The 22,390-nt window shown below is 41.7% G+C and overlaps 1 protein-coding gene and 1 long non-coding RNA gene across 2 annotated transcripts; one reads left to right on the top strand and one right to left on the bottom strand.

The window, feature by feature from the left end:
* Positions 1–4,142: 4,142 nt before the first annotated feature.
* LOC109370860 lies at positions 4,143–9,862 on the bottom strand. Its single transcript, XR_002121329.2, has 3 exons — positions 9,720–9,862; positions 7,793–7,980; positions 4,143–6,683 (listed from the first exon to the last, which is right to left on the bottom strand). It is a non-coding gene; the product is annotated as an uncharacterized LOC109370860 (long non-coding RNA).
* A 27-nt stretch (positions 9,863–9,889) lies between these two features.
* SYPL1 (synaptophysin like 1) lies at positions 9,890–15,331 on the top strand. Its single transcript, XM_003201904.4, has 5 exons — positions 9,890–10,059; positions 10,746–10,864; positions 12,068–12,272; positions 13,131–13,319; positions 14,125–15,331. The coding sequence occupies exons 1-5, from the start codon at positions 9,991–9,993 to the stop codon at positions 14,251–14,253; spliced, it is 711 nt and encodes a 236-aa protein (XP_003201952.1). The 5' UTR covers positions 9,890–9,990; the 3' UTR covers positions 14,254–15,331.
* The last annotated feature ends 7,059 nt before the right edge of the window (positions 15,332–22,390 follow it).

Below are 22,390 nucleotides of genomic sequence, written 5' to 3'. Positions count from 1 at the left end.
TGCAGCTCCTCACAGGGAGTGGAGGGCAGCGCTGAGCTCTGCTCTCTGTGACAGCGATAGGGCCCAAGGGAACGGCATGGAGCTGTGTCAGGGGTGTCTGTGTGTGGTGTCAGGAGTTGGACTCAGTGATACTTTTGAGTTCCTTCCAGCTTAGGATGTTCTCTGATTCAAAGGATCTGGTGAGGAGCTCTATTCAAAACACATACAACTGTACAGTGAACGCATACATCACGATGTATAATGCAGAGAAAAGCCAGCAAAAAAGGATGAATCCATGTAATTAAGAGAGATCATAGCATTTGATCATATATGTGAGAATCACATACAGAGAAGAGCACGGTATTTCCACAGGAATGCACACCTCTGCATACGTCTGCTCATATTGGGTTGATTCTACATTCATGCTTTTGCACTGAAGCCAAATTCTTCAGCTGAAGAAGATGGGAGATGCTCAACAGCACCCATTTTTTAGTGCATGACTTCCAGAAAGTTATTCTTGATTTATACTAGCTTAATGAAAGCACAAGTGAAGCTCCATGGAAAGTTCTGTCAAAATGCTTAGGTCCTAAATTCTGCCTTCCCTTAACAACATGAATTTTAATGAGGTGCTTGAAATTTACAACTTAATGTAAACTACATCTGAATATGTTATGTGCCAAGCCTATATATACACGCTTGAAGGAGCTCCAAAAAAAAAGCTGTCTTGGATGCTAACAGGAAAGCACGGAAAAGGTAAAATCGTTAGGCACTATGTATGGCCAAGAATTTATTGTGTGCTCAGTGCAGAAGGGATGAAGAGAGGAAGTAACAGTGGATTTATGCCTCTGCAGCAGCAGCCAAGCTGGGTTAGCCTCACAGGATGCAGCCCCACGGCCCTCCAAGGTTGTTGCAGCTTTATGTTGGAGTAACATGCAGTGCCAAAACATTGCCTGGGGCTGACAGGCTACCAGCAGGACTGATTAAACCAGCTACTGGAAAAATCCCCAGGAAGCTAGGCAAAACAAAGCATTTTCCAATGCTGAAACACCAGCTGTATCAATTCCTAGAACTGACTCTGGGATTTGGTTGTTTTAAATTTTAGGTACACACACACACTTGCACAGCAGATCGTGACAGTGAGGTGACATCAAAACTACAGCATGTCACAGTCAGGGGTTTCAAAGTACCGTACACAGGTAAAGTAGCACTGTCTGTGCCCTACTGACATGCAGATATTTGCTGGAAGGCATACTGCAGTGGCAGTGGCATCGGGATATATGTAAGAGATCCCAGAGCCACCATGCAATTAGGCAGCCTAGACTTCCCTTCCAGGCTTTCTATTCTTCTTCAAAATACTCTCAGAGCAAAGGGCTTGTTTGTGAATATGATGAATGGCTAATGAAAGAGCTCATCCAGCGGGATGCTTACAGTGCCACGGGCTGAGAGCAGACACAGCAGCATTATCACTGCCTGGCTACTTGCCAGCCTCCTGCTGCCTTCTACCTCTTAAGAAAATCCACCCGGGTTTGATTAGCATGAGAGGACCTCCAGAAAAAAATGAAGGCAAAGAGACTTGATGTCAGAAGGGAAAAATCAGTCCTACAAGGACCGACACAAGCAGCTAAATGCCTCGAGAAGGTGGGAGAGCAAGGCGAGTCCCTGGAGCAGGGGGAAAGAATTAAACCCCAAGCAACTTCTTGATTTGTGCCATGACTGTGCCCCAGCCCTCCCACAAAAATCCTGTTTCTGGACAGAAAGATTGAAGAGTGGTAAGGAGAGCCACCTGCCCTGGAGCACTGTCAGTGATCCTAGCAAAATGGTGAAGCACTCCAATTTGGCTTGGGCACACATACTCACTCCCACATAATTCCTAGGCCCAGTTCAGGAGTGAGGATGACCCGGCCCACCCCTCCAGGTCACATAGCCACCTCGGTTTGGAAAGCCTCCGGCCACACTTAGTTTACTGGAGTTAAAGCATCTCTGGAAACTGTTTTCTTCCATGTTTTACATTGCATTTTTGCCCGTCACCATGATGCAGATACAGCTCTGAGAAGGCTTTTTAAAGATTACACTGGAAAGATTCCCAAAGGAAATTCCCGAAGGAAACCTGACTTTTAAGATTTTACTGTGAGGGCTGGGATTTTTTTACAGCCCAAGTAGGTCTAGGTAGCCTATAGGAAACCCTTTTCTTATGATTTCTCTGCAGTATTGTTTTCCTAGTATAACTGGGCAACATTGCATCATCCTTCTCAACTGGCACCCCCATTTGCTCAGTGTTCTGCCAAAACGGCACTTCTGCTGCAGACAGGCAGGTACTGGCAGTGCCTGAGCACATTCCCTGGCTCTGAAGGCAGCAGGAGAAGGGCAGGGGTCACCGAGTGCCTTCTCGGTTTGTTTCTGCTAAATGTCAAGTGCTGAAGCAGGAGGGACGATGTTAAACATGCAGCTACCAACCTGCAGCGCCAAGAGTGCAGTTTGTTGTTCTGTGTGAAGCTGGACTCAGCCAAACTCTTGGCTTGCGTGAACAACACGGCTCACTCTTTCATTTTGCAGGCTGTGAACATTTGCACTAAGGATTTATCAACTATTTTTACTGAGAAGTATTTGCATTTAATGGCATTGAGAAGGGCTTTTATATTTACATGGGCTGCTTGAGACTTGTTTTGTGTTTTCATTTCTAGAAAATATAATCCGGTCAAATGATAACAGAATTAACTGCATAGCAACGCTTAATTTTATTATGCTGTTTCAGTTTTTCCTCAATTTCTCACAGCTGTTTGCATTTTATTTCATCTGTATGTATTTTTACAATCTGTGATCTAAAACACTCAGTCTACCCAGTGCATTTCATTGCTTCCAAATCTTTAACACACTCTTTGCGAGTATCTATTGTGTCCCACTTGGCAAGCAAATAATACCTGCTGAACCATCTGTATTTGTGTACAGCTGGTCCACCCAAGCACGTAAGACTTCCTTTCTCACAATTTAGAATGAGAAATATTTGTACTGTTGAATAGATTAATTTTTTGTTTTGTGGCTTCATGTCCACGACCCAGATTTGAGTTATAAACCTGTCATGTGGCAGGGCTCATTATCCACTGATTGCATAAGCTATTGTTACCAGGATACATTTAGAATTAATCCGAAATTCACAATTAATAATTTGAGCAGCTCTACAAATAAGGCCAGCCATTATCTACGGTCCTTTAGTTCATGTATATTTAAGTTCACTGCCAGAATATCTTCTGAGTCTTTGCTTTCTGATCAGAAATACCTCATCCCCAATTTGTATTATTTCATGGAGTTATCTCACTAACTTGTGTGTCAGCATGTCTTTTAAAGAGCAGCATACACTAAATTTGTGCACAGATAATAAAGTAGTAAAATCTGAAATAAATACTGTTTATATCCTTTCTTTGGCTTTGTTTTTCTTTCAAAAATATTATTTTATAAGTAAATATTTATTGAAGACAATTAAGCTTAGACTTAAAATGTTTGTCCTAAACCATTTTCGTTTTCTCAAGTCCAGTAATGCTTCAGGACTATTTCCATCTGGTAGTAACAGTCCTGTTTATTATGGAACATCTTGGGTTATATTGTGCATCTGTGCCACAAAATCCATTGAAATCATGCAAAACACCAATGTCTCTGCCAAAGTCAATAAAATTACTGCTAGCTGAAGAAAACAGTAAACAACAGAACTTCATAATGATGACATTAACACATCCTTTGTCAACAGTTGGAAAATCTGGAACCTTAAAAAAATAAAGCAAATCAGTGCATTCTGCTTGCTTGTATAATTAATTATACAAAACCTCTATTGAGATTTGGTTGGATAGGCAAAATATTGGGGTAGCAGCATTAGCTGTGCAGCAGCACAGCAGCGTTCCTTCAGGATGCAGAGTGGATGCTACATTTGCTTCTCAGTCTCAGTGTGCTACAAGTCCTTGGAAACTTGAAACTGCTGTGTAGATCTGAGCTGAACTCCAGTCCTGCTTGGAAAAACACAGTGCATTTGGAAGCTCCTGAGGAATTCTCTCCTACCCTGCCCAATTTTCCTGCTCTTTGTGTTCTCAATACAGTGTCCTGAGAGGGAATCATCATCTTCTCTTTTGCAGTGAACATCTGATATCTTCTGTGGGGGTCAGGTTGTTTCTGGGGGGGGTCAGAAATCACTTTGGCTAAGGAGAAATTTCCAAGATGAAGTAGCTGAAAAAAGGCATTTCCTGCCTCTAGCTGCTCCATCCTATTGCAAACTACATCTTGCTTTGTAACAGCACAGGGTTTTGTGCATCTATTTGGTACAAATAAATAAGTAAAATAAAAGAAAATAAATTACAAAATGAAATAATAAATGGGTTTCTTTTTCATCCCAATCAAATGTGTGACAGTGCAAACTTCTGTGGATGGCAGTGCAGCCAGGGGTGGAAAACCATTTTTAACTAGCATACTAGGTTAGTTCTCAGAGACGGTTATCAGAAAATTAGAGTAGGAGAAAGAGGAAGGGTTACCTTATTTCATCAAAAAGTAAATTATAAATAGCACTACAGAGATGTGCTTTGCCATAATATACAGGTCACATGTAGTAATGTTAGGCTTTAATGATTCTAATGCAGAGAAGCTTCTGATACTTACACAACGTTTGTCTGGCTGACCACACTGGTTTGGCTGAAGCAGAGAATAGGTTCTACCTCCTTTCTCCCAGCTTTCCATTTTAAATCATCCATAACATTATTAATATCTTCCCTTCATCCAAGAAATTCATTGTAAATGCATTTTTGTTGGGGTGCACAAATGACAATCATAAATTAAGAATAATTTATGTATGAATAATAACTGCCTTCTCCTGAAGCTGGCTAACTTCCACAGCATGCTGTATCCCAGCAGGCCACTAGATGGTATGACAGGATACTGTCTGCACAACTGCAGCCGCTCAGCGCGGCTTCATTCTGCCTGAAGATTCTCCACTGTAAGCTAGAATTTTAAATACAATAGCACACACCATAATTATTGTCTGGTATGTTCCAGAGTTCCATCTTCAGCGATGACCTTTTGAGGTGTACTCACAGAACAATTCACAGCTCAGCACAGTGCACGGGCTGCCTCACAGCTGACTCGTTAACACCTACACATGTTGAGCTATGAAAATTAAGGCACAAGGTTCACTTGCAGATTTCTGTGAGGAAATCAAACTGCCCGGGAGGAAACCGTTGCTCCAAGAACCATCTGTGGTGGTAATGCATTAGAAGAGGCTGCCCAGGGAGGTGGTGGAGTCACCATCCCTGGAGGTGTTCAGGAAACATGGAGATGTGGTACTTAGGGACATGGTTTAGTGGGCCCTATTGGTGGTAGGCGGTAGACACTGATTCAAGCAGAGAGGGTTTCTAGTGTTTCAGTAGAAAAGCTGCTGAACAGACTGGTGGGCAGGACAGCCCCATGTAATGGTGTCTCCCAGCCAGATCAGTTCTAAATTAATTATCTTCTCTTGCTTTTTCTATAAACACAGACCCTAGGACTTCCCCTGAATTAATCCCTGTTTGGACTGCGTAGGAGATTAGCATGGGAAAAGAACATCAAGAATTATCAAGTTCTTTTCCACTGCTATCACAAGTCACAGTATCACAAATATTCTGAACTCCCTCTGAAAACAGCATCTACAGTGAGCCTGCTGCTGGGAGACACCTCCAGAACCCCATACTTACACTTTATACTCAACATAAATTACATTCTTTGATTACATGCAGTCATTCCTGTGGTAAAATTGTCTTTTAGTATCAACCTCTTCCTTCCCTGAATCTGTTCTCTGGTGTACTTCAAGCCAGCAGTAATATCTTCAGTTACTCTTCACTTTGATGAGCTAAACCATGCAACTTCTTTCAGTCTTAGAAAAGGAGCTCTCCACGACCCTTAACCAATCAGGCAGTGTGAATTCATCTCCCATGAGAGTCAGTCAGTGAGGCTGCGGTGCTCAGAGGATGCTCCTTGCAGAGCAGCACTGGCACCTTGCTGTTCCCATTGCATCTTGCTGTCCCCATTAGAGATGTGTCTCTGGGCAGCAGGCAGACCCACAGGTTTCTCCCACACCAGACACCCTGACAGCAGCTATATACGCCCCACAGCTCTGTCTTCTCTTTTCCAAAGAATGAGACTCAGTATCTCAAGAAATTATTTTTACTTCCTCACTAATTTATGAATTCTCAGTTTAAGATAATCAGTTAGTTTCTAATTAAAATCAGTGTTTCACATCAGTTAGGTAGCTTCTAATTACATCATATTTCACATCAGTTTTATATTCTTCTGCATTCATCAAGTCCCAGGTCAAATATATGTCACGTTGACAACTATTAACTGCATCAGCTCAGTATTTTGATCATTTTGATCATTTTGATAAGCACAGGCTAAGGCATAGGCCAGTCAGCAAAAACTAACTCCCAAATGACCATATATCTCGAGATAAGCTATGTTTATTTAATTCTCTATTAAGAGGGTTATATTTTTTCCTTAGGAATAGTGATAAATGGAGAGGATTGGCCTTGCCATGACATCAGACATCTGGATCCTGAGCAGTGTTTCAAAGATGACTGGCAATCAGTAGTAGCATTACAAGAGCTCTTTTATCAGCCTCATCTAAACTGGGCTTGCTGGGTACGGACAGCTGACGGAAAAGCTTTAGCAGATGTGACAAAACACTCTCCTGAGCACTGCTGGAGTGGCAAGGATTTATTATACTACTAGCACATTCATACTTCTCTGCTTTTTCCCAAATACAGAACATAATATTGATTGTTCCTTCATTTTTATTTCCTTTGAGTTTGATTTCCACCATTTCTATCTATTCACTTTGATATAATCTCCTCCTACATTTAAAAAATGCGTAGCTGTTGTCTGCAAGTCTGCAGATCATACACTGGTCCCTTGGTCCATTTGCTCCCTTATCACTTTTCTGCAAGAGGCTACTTTCTAATTTATATTCATTATTAACAGCTTCTCCCACTTGCTGTATAATTTCTATACTTCTTTCAATTTGTCTCTAAGCCAAACCAATTTCCTAAGCAAAATAACTCTCTTTTTCTGTAGTGCACTTTTTCATTGCTCTTAAACACTTTCTTTAATGGTTTACCTGCTTAAATTCTTCCTTGCAGAGATTCGATTTAGAATCGGGTTTAGCTTATGAAACTGGCACTGTGGAAGCATCATCTACATTTAATATGTTTGATACCACTTTGGAATGCAACCTATTAGCAAAAATGTTCCAAAATGCTTTTAACCCCAGTGAAGAGATAAGTTATATGAAGTAAGAAATTAAAAGCCTTTTACAGTTTTGAATTAATGAGCCCACAGCTAGAATATAGCATGAAGTTGAGAGTACTTCCATATCAGGTATCTGATACCTGGAGAGACTTCGGAAAAAAAAAAATCAATTAGGGACTGAGAGCATTTTTGAAGAATGCTTTAAATAAGGAGATACTTTTAACCAACTGATGAGTGGAAAAGGAGAAGAATCAGACAAATGCCTATGTGCACTTTTACAGAGATGTTCTGCTTCTGAGGTTTAAGTAGAAGATGGGGAAGAAGGAAGATAGAGAAGCAAAGAAAAATATTGAGATATATTGAATGTAGGGGGATTGTTTGGGTTATTTAGACTGAAACAAATGCCAGTTACATACAGAACGGTTTTTCCTGCGCATACAGGATGTGGTGAATAACCAAATAGATCTTTCATCTTTTCTCTTGACCTGTCCCTTTTTATATAATCTTATTTAACTCCTTAAAAGAAGGCAGCTAGGCTAACTAGTGTGGCTAAAACACTCACCATTGGTTGTTTTTTCTTGTATGTTGTGGTGAGATTCATGTACTACACAGTCAGTAGGGCTCATAGATTGTCTCCCACAGAGTACATTTTCCTGGTTTGGTCGCTACTCATTTAACTCAGGGAAAATAGCACTGAACTGTGACAGATTCTTACAAGAGGCAATTTCACCAGCCACATTAGAAATACTCCTATTGACACAGGGGAAAAAAAAAAATGAAAAAAAAAAAATCAGCTCCACAGAGACTTCTCTACCAGTGTTCAATCGCACAAAATCTTCACAGCCTAAAGTAAAGAACACTTCAGCTGTGCCACTGCAATATCCCTGTGAGAGAGCTCTGCCGTGGTCTTGTTCCCTTATCTGTACCCATCATTCAACTCTATTAAGTTTAACAGAATTACTTTCAGCACCAAAATAACAAATTCCTTTGCAACATTAGTCAATGAAGACAAATTTGTCATAACCAACAAAATAACAAGTTTTGTCATCTTATATCTTATCTTGGTCAGGTAGCCTGTACTGAGCATATCTAGAATAGCCCCGAAGCTGCAGGACGGTTGCCCAGGAAGACAGTTCTGCCCTGAGCTGCTATAGGTCTGACAGCTGTGCTGAACAACACATCTTCAGGAGCTGGAGCTTTCTCAAGGCTCCACATTTCCAGCACAATACCAGCACACACATAGGTGTTGCCCTGCTACAGGAAGCATTCAAAGCCAGGCTGGATGGGGCTATGAGCAACCTGGTCAACTGGGAGGTGTCCCTGCCTATAGCAGGGGGTTAGAACTAGATAATCTTACAGGTCCCTTCCAACCCAAACTATTCTATGATTCTGTGACCATCACTGGCCTTGTTACTTTCATTTTGAAATGCAGTTTTGTGGACTCGTGATTTAGGTCCCTGCTGTCCTGAGGTTCCCACTCATGTGATACCCTGCTGTCATTTCTAACCACACAGAGTGTTTTAGTAGCTTACTCCAAGGAGTGACTGATCATTTTTGTGCTTCAGAGGCATACGCAGACAGAGATAAGATGATACCAAGTTTCAAAAATCAATTCTAGCATATGTTTAATGATGCCTATACACTCTGCTAGAGTGCTGAGAGGTCAGGCGCTCTGTCCTAGCTCCCTGAGTGCCTGCACACCAGCCTCACACCTCCAAAGAAAGCTGTACAACTCGCCTTAACTATGCAGGTGCTCTCACCCTTCAGTGCCCTCTGCACCATTTGTGTTTTGTAACCACAGATGCACATTCTTGGAGAGTTCCAATATACAAGCCAACTAATTACCATTTGTAACTAATCAATTATTAATTTGTAAGTTGATCTTAACAGCAAGATGACACTTTAATAACTAGTTTAATACTAATGCTGTGTGGCATCAGATTTAAAAGTAATTTACAGATTTCGGTCAGTGACACTAATTCATTGTACTGTGAGGCACCAACATCATTTTCATGTAATAAATGAGCCCACTCTACCCATTTTAATATTTTATATAATCCTCACAGTCAGGCACATCAAAACGAGACAGGTGGGGATTGACAGTATTTCATCCGTGCAGTTCGTGTTACACTCGCAAGCACACACAAGAACAAAGCAGAAGTCACCAGCCAGGGAGGAGGCTGCCAGGCTGTGCAACTACATGTATAACACAGCAGTGAAAGGAAAGAATGAACCAACCTTTTCACAGCTTTCCATTGGGCTGCCTCCAGGAGCCCATAGCAGCTGGCAGAGCTCAGCACCTCTCACTCTCCACACAGTAAGCTCCTTCTTGCACAAAGGAGCAAACTGTGTGATAATGTCACACCCTGCTGCAGTGTCAATTGTATGAGCTTCCACAAGACCAAGTGCTGAGTTCTGCACTCCTGGGTATTTCACAAAACAGCCAAAGATGTTCCTTCCCTCCTTCCCCAAGCAAGATCCCAACTCACGTCCTCCATGGCAGCAGCAGCCATCTTACACAGCTGGACTTTCCCCTTGCATAGGGTCCCAGTGTGATGGAACAGTGAGCAGGGCCATCAGCAGCGCAAGGTACTAGGGGGCAAGGCCATCCCCGTATGAGGTAATGGGGGCGGAGCTGCCTACAGTGTGATGTGAGTGGGTGGGGTGGAGCCTGGCAATGGCTCTAAAGGGGCTGCCTGGGGACCTGGGGGGTACTAGGGGTTTCTCTGGGATCTGCAGGCTGCTCTGTGGTCTTCCAGGATGTTTGGCTTGCAGGTGGATTGTGGCTTGCTGCTGGAGCCCCTGGGCTTCATCAAGGTCCTCGAGTGGGTGAGTGAGGCAGGGAAGGCCCTGGGGTTGGCAGTTTGTCCTCCTACTCAGAGCTTGACTGCTGTGGCTGTGCAGTCCTCAGCAGGAACGTGTTGGTCGGCTGCCTGTCCGTGTTGTGCAGCTAGAAGTGGCTGCTCTGCAAAGAGCTGCTCTTCAGGTCCTATTTAGGAGGGAAGAAAGCACTTCTGCAGATAAACAACATGATGTACTAATCACTGCTGTTACAGCAGCTTGGGCTGCTGGGTGATAGTATCTTACATCTTGCTTGTAGGAGCTGTGGAGTTTCCCTATTTAACAGAGGAAAAGCAGGAGCTACTTAAAGATACAGCTTCTTGCTATGTCAGCATACAGTTGTGGATGTCTGAGACTCCTAGAAGTGCTTATTAATTACAGGAGATGCTGTGCTGGCTTTCCCTGACAGCATTCAAATCAAAATGGTACTTCCTCAGTAGAGCTGAGTGGATTGTAAACAGAATCTTTGAAACTGACTTGTTTGCTTTTTTTTTTCCCAATTATTTCTACAGAAACACAGTGCATTGATTCCTTCTTGCTTCTGCTTTAATGCTTTTTCATTAATAACTTATTTGTTAGTTCTTGGTTTTTATTAACTGTTTCTGCCTAAAAGGCTGGGATGGGTTCCTTTGAGCTCTAGTGGTGTGTGCTAACGTCTTTGTTTCAATTTCTAGATTTTTTCCATCTTTGTTTTTTCAACATGTGGAAGCTTTCATGGTGAAACTACCCTTCTAGTTTCCTGCAAGGGTGTGGTGAACAAAACAGTTACAGCTGTGTTTGCCTATCCATTCAGGTGAGATAAATCTGTTCAGTTGTTACTCATATACACTGATTATTTTTCTTCACTTTCGTTTATCTTTCTCCTTGTGAACAGCTCACATATACAAACTAATACTGCGAACCTCTTGACTTAATCTGTGGTAGTTGAAGGGAAAGAACAGAGTATTAAGTTATAATGGTTGAAAGCACTGTGATCATTGGTGTCCTGTGAAGGCGAGGAGGTAGAGGTGACAATTGGCTGTTACTATTTTGTATTACTTTACCATAAGCTATATTCTACCCATGTGGGAAAGCACGTAAGGTGATTTAATCAGCAGAACAGCACAAGTAATCAGAGGTCTTCCATCCTTAATGATACTATAAGGTTATCTACAGTCTTAGCAGCCTCTTTCTTTCAGCATAGTTGATCGGGGGACCCAGGTAAGACTGTTTTTGATGTGCTGTTGTCATTATATCTTCATGCAAAGAATGGAGAAGATTAACTTTGCAGTTCATTCTACTACAGTCTCTCTGAGGTTGTTCAGTAGGTGACTAAATACTCTGCTGCAATTGTAATGTAAATGCAAGCTGCTTTCTTGGAGCATGAGGAAGAAGGCTTGTTCTTTCTTTTAACTTTGGCACAATCAAAAGAGGTGCATGTCTTACTTGCATGTTCAGTAAGCATATGTGTAATGATAGAAATGGATTCCAATGCTAGCAAGTAAAGACCCTACAGAAGTACAGAGCTTAGTCACAAACCTCAGTGTTGCAGCAGCACTTGAAAGAGAAGGTAGGAATCTGAAATGCTTCTGTGCTGGCATTCATTGAGTTGTTGCTACTGGTTGCAAACTTCATTAAGCTTCCTTTGATTAAAGATCCAGTGCTTGCAGTTGTTTCTTTTGAAGTCTTTCCCCACATCTTCTCTCCATCTTTAAGTGGTAGCCTCCAAAATATAATGCCTGCTTTCAAACTGGTGTTACTTTCTTCAGTTAGTCGAAATGTAAGATCAACATTTTTCTTCAAGCTACTGTTGCATATCTCAATGTAGGATAAGGAACAATCTTCAGAGATCTCCATGTACCTTTGTGTTGTATAACTGATAATGTAAGAAAAAATGTTTGAATAACAATCTTAAACAACTAGCATGCTGAAGGAAGCAGTGATGTTGTGAAGCATGACTGTATGAAGTTTCCTCTGCATAGTAGACTATAACTACGTAATATCTTATCTTTTACAGGTTGAATACTGTTCAGTTCAGTGCACCAGATTCTAATCGCTGTGGTGGTACTTGGACTGACATCTATCTTGTGGGTAACTTCTCCTCTTCTGCGCAGTTCTTTGTTACGCTTGCAGCATTGGCTTTCCTCTACTGCATTGCTGCCCTGGTAGTATATATTGGATATAAACACGTGTATCAGCACAATAGCAAGTTTCCATTAACTGTAAGTAATAAGTATTTCCATGTCTTGTCCTTTTTGTACTCCTAAAAAGGATGAGAAATACTGTTAACACAAGCCAAATCTGAATTAATATATGAATACTCAGTAGTTCCAAATGCCACGTGGAATGTGAACCATGTGTTTTGGATTTGTGGCTACGGCACTTGAGCAAAAGAAGGAGGGAACCCAAAGTCCTTTAATATCCATGGCATCTTGTCCTATACATCTACTGAAGTGAAGACTAGAATTGAAGTCTTCCTAAAGTGAACAGTGTCTTCCCCACAACTTATCTTTATTATGTATTTGAGTATACAGTTACTTCCATGGAGGGGAGGTCCTTTCTGTTAGTCACTGGGAACTAGTTCTCTGTAGAGCATCTGCTGTGCAGATGTAATAGATGGAGGGAAACTGCTACCCTCCTATAAGGTGGCTTATAATCACCTTAAATACCAAAACCCTGATTCTTAGAGTGTTTTTGGGTATGATCTGGAATATCTCTCAGTCCTAGTGAACTTTCCAGCGAAACCTTGAGATATCAGCGGTCCAGACTGAAATCACCCTGCTACCCCAATTTTGTGAGACTTTAATTTTTAGTAAGTGCCAGCCATCTGGCTTAGAAATTGATTTCTTCCCAAGGATGAAATTGCTTATTGCTTGATAGATACAAAAGGCATACATGATTTAATAGCTGATACACAACTTTATAACCCATGTAGACTTGTAATTACAATATTGTTAATGTCTGATGTGCTTGTGTTCATTAGTACTGATATTCTAATGTAGTTGACACAGTCTCTGCCTTATTCTCTTGTGTACTTACAATTCCTTCTAAACTTTTTCATGAGTACTTCTCTTTCGTAGGACTTGGCTATAACTATTGTTACAACCTTTCTGTGGCTGGTCAGTACTTCTGCTTGGGCAAAGGCACTTGCTGATATCAAAATATCAACAGGGGCTGGCATTATTCCACTAATTGACTCTTGCAAAGCTCCAGAAACAACTTGTCATTTTGGCTCTGTGACCAGCATGAGATCTCTGAATGTGTCTGTGGTATGTATGTCTTATGCCATGCAGTGTTCAGTGAATGTTATAAAATGCAGATGGTAGCTGAGAAGCATATTCTTGTTACGTGTGTTGATTTAAAATTGCTTTGAGTGGATATTGGTTATACTATGATACAATGCTTATACCTTTTGAAAAAAGGAAACTCTTCCTATAAAGGAATAGAAACAACTTGAAGGATTTATCTTTAGAGTCGTTAGATATGATAGTTCCTAGACACGTTTAAGTCTCCTTGCTATTTCTGTCTCTAGCCTGTAGCATCTTAAAATGTTTCTCAGCCACCCAAATGGCTCACTGACTGCTGTGAGGAGGAAAAACTGTGCTTCCTGCTCTGTCTTCTGGTACTGAACTTCACTTTTTAAAATCAGCTATGTGAATTTTTACACATCAGAGGTTCCTTATAAGATGGTTGGCATAGAGTGCTCACGTGCACTCCTTGCAGTGAGGTAGATCTGTCTCACTGTAAGATCTTCCTAATGAAGATTCCTTGCTTTCCAGAACTCCAGTGTTATTTTTCACTGTCTCTGTACAGTGATCAGTTGTGTGCTCTGTATGTGCAAAAGGACATAAGGGAACTTTTATTTCTGTACAAAAGACAATGTCAACTACCTGATTTCCAGAGAAGTCTGCTTAAAATATTCATAATATTCTAGAGCATATTCAGATGTCTTCTGTCATCTCTTTGGTTTGGAGAGCTGTTTCTGACTTGTTTAGAAGTCATATTCTGCTTTGCTGGGGTGTTATTTTGTTTTTTTGTTTAACCTAACCTCACTTTTTTTTTCTTGACCTACAGGTATTTGGTTTACTTAATATGGTTTTGTGGGGAGGAAATATCTGGTTTGTGTACAAGGACACCAACTTGCACAGCCAATTAATCAGAGGTTCTCAAGTTCCAGGGACATATTCAGCTCAAAGAATATAAGAACAAGATTGTACTTCTGCTTCTACTTTTACATCAGACTGCCAAGAACATGGAGCCAATAGGATTTATTTCAGTAATAACTGATGGTACAGACTTCTGTTTCATATGAAGTATTACCTTGACGTAGTCTTCAGTATTTCAACTGAATTGTTACCTTGATATATATTATGCCTTAACAAAAAGGCTGTACAACTTTGCAATACTATTAAGAGAAAATGTTGAGGTCACCTAAATGCTGGCACCTTGGGGGGGCTCTTATGTTAACCTCATAGGAGGGATGGGGAAGGAGCACCTGTGTTTAAGTTATAACTGCAGCCTATCTAGTTCTAACAAGCCTTTACTGGAAGAAAATGAAATGCAAATACAACTAGGGCATGTGAAATCCCAATCAGTTGATCTTCTTGGTAAGATGGATACCATGCAAAAGCCATCTGCACAAAGCCTGGAGCTCTGTCAGGATTGCAGACGTCACACCTAGATTTGCAGGTACTCCCTTCAGATTACAGCATCAAATCTGTCAACAGGTCTCTTTTGGAGGACATTAATTTGTGTTTAATATATTGCTACTGTTTAGTATCTTAGGACAATCTTCAGATGAGAACTGTAATATTTCAGTGTAAGTTCACTTATCAAAGCTGTGTGTGTGCAGTAGGTGACTTAAAGTCTCAGAAATTGCTGAGATACTGTGGACTCCAAAGCTAATATATTCTAATGGCTAATATCAGTCACTATTCCTTTCTCTGAAGGATATGTACAGTCTTTGCATATGGAAGGGTTGGACTAGAGCTGTCTCAATATAAGGAAGTCTTCATTGACACTGCTCAGCTCACATGTATTTACTGAGAGCAATACTTGATGGTTCCTGTGGACATCTGTGTGAAGATACCTGAATCTGAATTGCCTAGATAGAGTTTATTACACATGCTTGTTAATCTTTGATATCTTCAAACTAGGTCATAAAAATAAGCAAAGGTATGCCACTGTATACGATGCAAACTTAAACTGTTGAATGTACAAGAGCTGTATTTCTGATAGTAAGCTTCTAAGTATAATAAAGTTAGTGTGGCTGCTGCAAAAAGAGTGTGCCTTATGTCCTTACTAGTGTAATAGATGCAGACATGTTGGGATGTGGCTTTAGCTACTTCTGACCTTGCTAGCTGAATGAGATAACTGTGCTGTGGAAGAGCAGTTAGACTGCCTTGAATTGGATTTTAGTGGGTGACTTTTTTGTTTAGTGTGGTTTTTTTTATTTATTTTTCTCTTTTTTTTTGGGGGGGTGAAGATTTTCTGTCTTTGAAAGGACCATCTCTTACTTGAGCATATTACAATTACCTGGTGCTGTGCAGCACTTCTGTCAGCCTGTTGTATGGGGCCCTTTATTACTTTTAACTGTCCAAAGTTTCAACTGAGTTTTATTTTGGAAGCATTAAGAAATGCAGTGTTCACATGGCCTTTTTAAAGGACATTCCTTCTGCCCTGTTCAAGAATAAGGGTTTTGAAAGCTAAGGGTATCTCACTATTTCCTGTTTAACAATACCAACTCTGACTGATAAATAGGCAAGCTGGTTTTATTTTATAATCACTCATGAATCAAGTACTATATCACCTTACAAAGGCTTATTCTGAGGGAATGCAGGAGAAAAGTAGTACTCAACTCCAATCCACGCATCAGGGGTATGACATGAAAATCAAAATGTGGTCTCTTTGAGACCTTCTCCTCAGTACAAAAGGGACAGTGACCTGCTGGAGCAGGTCCAAAGAAGGGCAACAAGGCTTGTGAAGAGCTTGGAGAATGTGCCCTATGAAGAGAGACTGAAGGAAATGGGGCTGTTTAGTCTGGGGAAAAGGAGGCTGAGGGGAGACGTTATTGCTGTCTTCAATTATCTGAAAGGTGCTTACAGCAAGAGTGGGGTTGGTCTCTTCTCACTGGTGACAGGATGAGGGGAAGTGGCCTCAAATTGCACCAGGGTGAATTTAGGTTGGATGCCTTTACAGAAAGAGTTGTTAAGCACTGGAATAGGCTTCCCAGGGAGGTGGTTGGGTCACCATACTTGGATGTGGTTGCTTGTGGTAATGAGAAGATGGTTGGACTAGATGATCTTATAGGTCATTTCCAACCTTGTGATTCTATGTGTTTAAAAACTGTTTGGATGTGGTACTCAGGGATTTAGCGGAAGGTTTTTAGGGTAGTATGGTTAGGTTGTGGTTGGACTTAATGATCTTAAGGCCTTTTCCAATTTGATTGATTCTATGATTCCCTGCATCTCGCTTCCCCTAGCTCAAGGAAGCTGTCTGCTGTACCTTCTGGTAGGCAAGGTGCAATTCTCAGCCTAAAAAGCCTATGGGGTGGGAGAAATGAGATGTTGAACAGGCTACACCTGTTACAGGTTTGTTCAGGGTTTGGTGTGGTTTTTTTTTTTTGGTAACTTTATGGATTTTTTTTTTGTAGCAACAGTGATTTATTATATGTTAGTCTGCTCTGTTTGTTTAACTGGTGTTAACTGAACACCTGGCTCTTCTTCAATGCCAGCTCTGGGGGTATTGTTTAGGACCACCCAGTATAAATTGCTCTGCAGATGCTTTCTTCTGAAGGACTGATAAAACTGTCAATGTGTTCTGCTTTTGGCAGTACTGTTGGTCTTCATATTCAAAAATCCTCAGGCAGTCAGTGGTTGGTGTTAATGTAGTACTTGACTAAGCTGTCTCCACAGCCTTGCTTAGGTATCTCTTCTGTATGAATTGCCAGGATGTGTAAGCTGTTAGTAGTCTTATGCTCTTGGCACTTTCTTTACATCAAGCCTTCAGAAAATGATTCCTGGCTGGGTTAGGTTTCTGTCATTTCAGTAGTCTTAATTGGGTCTTGAAGCTTCACTGGCATTACTGATATCAAGTGCTGAGCCTCATCTTGCCTTTCATCTCTGCTACCAGCTGGGTCGTGCCCAGCAGAATTGCATTGGGCTAAAAATAGTGTGAATCTTGTTGAAAGGCTGCAATTACGATGCTTAGGCATTAGCTAATGCAGGGCATGATGCTTTTATCAAGATTTAAAGTACTGAGCCAGATAGTTGATTATGAATATAAGGAGGCATTATTTTTAAGTGGTCTTGCGCTAACTGTTCTCCCGTCTTCCAAGAACATGTGCCAAAAACAACCTCTGTGGTGTCCTTTCTGACCTCTTCTCTTGTATCAATTCCATGCCCCAACTAACTTCAAACCTTAAATTCTCACTTTTCCTTGAAGAGATTTCTTTAATTAAAGACTGCCATGACAGTTAGCACCAATGGCTGCTTTTGTAACAGTATGTTTATATCATGTGTACAAATGGGAAGAGCAAAAAAGTGTTGGTTTAAAAAGGGGGAAAATATAATAACTTTGCTGCTTAGAAGGTTTTTTCACTTTGGGGGGGGAGGGTAGTTATGTCAAAACTATTGACCCTTCTCAGTGTTCCTGGTAGAATTATAGACACTTGAGACTAAGATTTAAAAAAAAATAAAAAATAAAAATCTGTATGATCACTGCTACAAGCTTACTGCAAAGACAATATTTAGGTGTTAAGGTAATTCCATTGCTATATTTTTAATTTTGGAGTAAACTGGTATTTGTGACTTGATCAAAGTTGCACTGCTTTGAGCAAGGTTGAACGAAGGTTTTTTTTCCCCCAAGTTCTGTACTGTGTTTTCTTTTATCACCTCTGGGTGACTGTTTGCCTTTGTACCTTGTTTTTCTCTTTTAGCCAGAGGCTCCCTGCTTGCATCATGCTTACTTTGAGCACACATTGAATCCTAAGGTCTAAAACTTCTGAGTTTGCTTATTGCTTGAGGAGATAAATAGCTAATTAGAGACTAATTAGACTCTTCAATCTCATAATTCTTTAAGACTTAAGGTTGTCTACAATACTATTTTTCCCTTTAATAGTGTTTTTTTTTAAATAAAATTAACAAAATCTTGTTCCTGTCTGTTTACCACCTGAAGCTTCAGTTCTGCAATGAGCTGACTGTCATAAAAAATGCTGTTAGAGTCAGTGATGTATTTTTTTGTTATAAAATGGTAATTGTGTGTATTTTGCATGTGAGAGAAGGAAGTGATTAGATCAGTGTATTCTTCATTGGCCAAGGTCTAGCCTGCAAGTGAAGCTGAAATAAAGCTGGGGTTTAACATGCTCTACTTCTGTAAGGTCTGTATGAAGAGATATTCCTGTTCCCCGTAGTCTGAAGCTCTCTTACACTTGTAGATGAAATGTGTTCCTTCCCTGGAGTGCTTCCCTTAGAAGACAGACAAAACATGGCAAATGAGACTAAAATATACATAAATGGATGTAATTTCAGAAGAAATTCAAATTGAGCACGCCACGTTTGCAGTCATCAATCAGGTTAATGTTAATGGTGTCCTGGCTCTGCAGGCTGAGGTGAATGTGATGCACAGTCCACAGCAAGCAAGATTTCAGAAAGAATAACCATGTGTCCCTTCCTTGTTCATTAGGATAAGGCTTGTTTTGCTTCAAAAAGAGGGAATTGCTGTAGGATACTGCTGGCTTTGATGTCTGTTGGAGTCTTGCAGCTGAGATGAGATGGGACTTGGTGCAGTAGGAGCAAGCAGCTGCTCTCATTTACACTGGACACCCACAAAGGGCTGAGGAGCCTTTGCTTTGAATTGATATCACATCCATGCTGGCAGCACTGAGATGCTTAGTGCCTTATTTACTGACAAAAGCAAGGGGGGGGAAGGGGGAAACCTGCCTGTTTTACCAGCTTTATTTTGACTGCATGAGTATCTCTGTGGCTAACAGGAGATGCAGCATGTTTATCCCTCTGTGCTGAGGAAACAAAGGGCCTGGAAATCTGCCAGGTCTCTCCACTGAGCTATCCTCAGCTGACAGCAATCCTAGCAGCCTTCAGTAGTGCAAGCTCAAAAATCTTCAGAGCGTGTGTGGATCCTCCTCATAGCAAGCTGTAGCTATGCAGCGCTAGCACGTGCACTGAGGGGTGATTTGTGGTGTGGTTGTGAGGAGCCGTGATCAGAAGACCAGGGTAGGAGGGGAGGCTGGACAGTGGCAGTGGAAAAAAATGGAGCAAAAGGGTTGGAATAGGATATCAGTGGGGAGCTTTCAGGCTGAGAACAAAATCCTGTCGTCATTAAGAGATGTCAAAGGAACCAGCTAACTTGTGGCTTAGGAGGCCATGACCTGTGATCTGAGGGTCAGATCTGTGCAGCTGTGCTGAGAAATGAACTTGCTGAGTGCATCAAGTCCCAGAAGAGCCACTGATATGGTAGTTGGCATTCTGTTGGCAGTGGGTGAAGATATTGGCCACAACCCTGCAAGAAAAGTCATAGGAATTGAGGTCCAAGAGAGATCTGTCCACATCACATCTCCTGTAGGGTCATATGAGTGGAGTCACTCTGGGACCTGTATTGTCCATGGAGATGTTCAAGAAATACAGAGATGCAGCACTGAGTGATGTGATTTAGTGAGCATGGTGAAGGAACCTGGCTTATGTTACTGCTGTCAGCTACCTATGCCCTGCCAGTGAGGAGTGGCTTGTACTTGGCACTGCATCCAGCCAATGTCTGAGCAATTCCTCATTTATTCATAAAATGCACTTGTTGTCTGAAGGAGATGTTACTGCTGTCAGCTGCATTTTCTTCTTACCAGTCTGCCGGGCAGTTTGCCTTAACACAGCGGTGAAGGAGGCTCTGTACAGCTCCCTTAGAGTCTGATTCTCGATCTGAGTAAAAGCAGATGCTCCAAGTTTTCTCAGTTAATTTCAGTTCGATTCAAGTATTTTTCTAGAAGTACCACGCTCTGGACCACAGCTGTGTTTCCACCTTGTGGCCGAGGTTCCATAGCTATCTGTCCTAAATTCCCTGGGCTGTTTCTTGTATTGTAAAGCAGCTGGGGTTCTGCTTGCTGCACCTCCCCACTTTGGGGTGGTAACCTGTCAGTTGTTACACATACTGCTGGTCCCAGCTCATTTTCATTTTCCCATATATATACATCATTCCCTAAATCATTTTCCTCTGGTGACTTCAAATCTAATTCTCCATCACATTCTGCAGATGCAGGAGCTATTTTTAATTTTTGCATCTTGATCTGCTTTGCAAGCATCTAATTTTAGCTTTGCATTTAATACAGTCAGGTTCCCTTGGAGCTCTCCTTTGCTCTCAGGCGAATCGCTGCACTGTGCATCTTAATCCTTCTGCTGGATTCTGCCATTTTTCTGCTTCTGTCACTTTTCTTTCCCTTTTTCTGAACTGTAAATGTATTACTTTTTTTGAGCCTTTAGACCATATTCCTTTTCAAGTTTGTTGGGGTTTTCTTTTAAAGCGTGATTTAATAACTGCTATGATTGTTAATTGCTGTTTTATGCTTTTGTGCTGGCTTTCTTACCACAAGATGTTTTAGTTGCATCCCACAACCGTTTCAGTGATGTGGGAATTGTGTTCTCAAGTTTCACTTCATAAGCTCTACAATGACTGGAGAACATATGTTCAATATCGTCCCTCATCCTGCAGGCTAAGATATCACACCCATAGGGAAGGAAGTGTCTATGGCCTGGATGGTCTCATGTGTTTTTGGTTGTTTTTTTTTTTCCCCGATTTGTTCTCTTCTATCACTCAGCTCTTTAGCCAGATCATTTGGTACCATTTGGGCAGGAAATTTTGACTGCCTGCAGGAGAGGACCTGAAGCTTGGTATCCAGCAAAGAAACCAAAGGCTGGACACACACTGGCTGTCTAAAGATCATGGGATTTTTTTTTTATTATTATTTTTCTGCTGTGCTCTATTCTGAATTAATCAAAAGGAAGCTATGATGCCATCAGATCAAAACTATTATTCTTTAGCAACATGGCTTTGTGGAATATTGTACCTTGGGAGCCTTTCCCCCCCGGTTCCCCATCCAGAGGGTCAAACATTGCCTGTAAACTTCTTGCTGACACAGTGTACTTATAGCACTGTTGGAGCAAGTCATGTTTACACCATGGAAGCAACCATGATGGGATTGAACTGAGTGTTTCATATTGGAGCTTGGTCAACCAGCCAGCAAAGAAGATATCCCATGCCAGAAGCAGAAGAGGAGAGTAAAGAAGGCAATGTACTGGTAATAGGTCTAAAGTAGAAATATAGTGCTACAGTCCGTCACACTGCAAAAGCTCAGGTCTGAGCTTTGGGCTATCAGTTTCCCAGCAGTGGCTGTGGCACACAAGGCAGCTTGAAGACAGCATACAAGCAATGACCAAGGCTAGCACTGGTAGCAGGGGAGGAGATGGAGCTGGAAAAGACACAGAGGCTGCACAAACAGGCACGGGGCTGGTGGGATTTCATCCCCAAAGATGATGAATGCAGGTAGATCAAGCAGTTATGGTTAGAGCAAACCCAGCATATGACAAGAGAGGAGATGAGGGGATTATTTTTAGCTTTAGTTTCCACAGAGACTGTGCACCATAAGTAGTGAGAAAGGACTGGCTGGCACAGGAGCCTGTGGGGTTTGCACTCAGCTCCATGAAGAGTATTTCTAGGTTGTAACTGCACCAGGATGTAAATCTGAGAAATACGCTGCTGAATCAAAGAAGCCAAAGAGCATGTATCCTATTTTGTCCCAGGGCTTTGGAAGCTCTTAAGGAAATAATCATTTCATTATGATCATTTTTGACTGGCTTTTTTATGTACATATGGCCTATGTGCCCATTTCATAGCTTTCAACTTTGCTGGAAACAGAGGCGTGCTGCTGGAAACTTGAAATATTTCTGCTTTCTTCTTCAAGAGACTACAAACCTATCCTCTTGTCTGCAGTGCAGTTACACATACAGATCTGCAGCAAGTGCAGCAGGCCTTCAGGATGGAGTGGCAGTTTGTATCTGCCGTACACTGGCATCGGTACCCAACACGAACAGGCCTTGGAGGGATCGGCCCTTTGAGGGTGCACCTCTGTGGTGCTGCTTAGCTGCACTCCCGGGTCATCCTCTACAGCTCCTCACCTCATCTGTTTACGTGTATGTTTGTGCGTGTATATGCACAAAGGAAAAGGGCCGTGGCGATTCCTTCCCGCGCGGTGGAGCTGCCGGGCCGCTGGGGGTCAGTGTTGCCACGCGCAGCGCCGCTCCCGCCCGGGGTCAGGGCACGGCCGCGGCTCTCGCGTCGG

The sequence above is a fragment of the Meleagris gallopavo genome, chromosome 1 (assembly GCF_000146605.3).
Source record: "Meleagris gallopavo isolate NT-WF06-2002-E0010 breed Aviagen turkey brand Nicholas breeding stock chromosome 1, Turkey_5.1, whole genome shotgun sequence".
Classification (NCBI taxonomy): domain Eukaryota; kingdom Metazoa; phylum Chordata; class Aves; order Galliformes; family Phasianidae; genus Meleagris; species Meleagris gallopavo.
This window is presented reverse-complemented; position numbering and strand designations above follow the sequence as displayed.

Excerpts from the sequence above, each read along its gene's own strand:
- SYPL1 (XM_003201904.4), top strand. The coding sequence starts at position 9,991 with ATGTTTGGCTTGCAGGTGGATTGTGGCTTGCTGCTGGAGCCCCTGGGC. Across the intron at positions 10,865-12,067 it reads GTGTTTGCCTATCCATTCAG|GTTGAATACTGTTCAGTTCA; the intron begins GTGAGATAAATC and ends TATCTTTTACAG. Across the intron at positions 12,273-13,130 it reads ATAGCAAGTTTCCATTAACT|GACTTGGCTATAACTATTGT; the intron begins GTAAGTAATAAG and ends TCTCTTTCGTAG.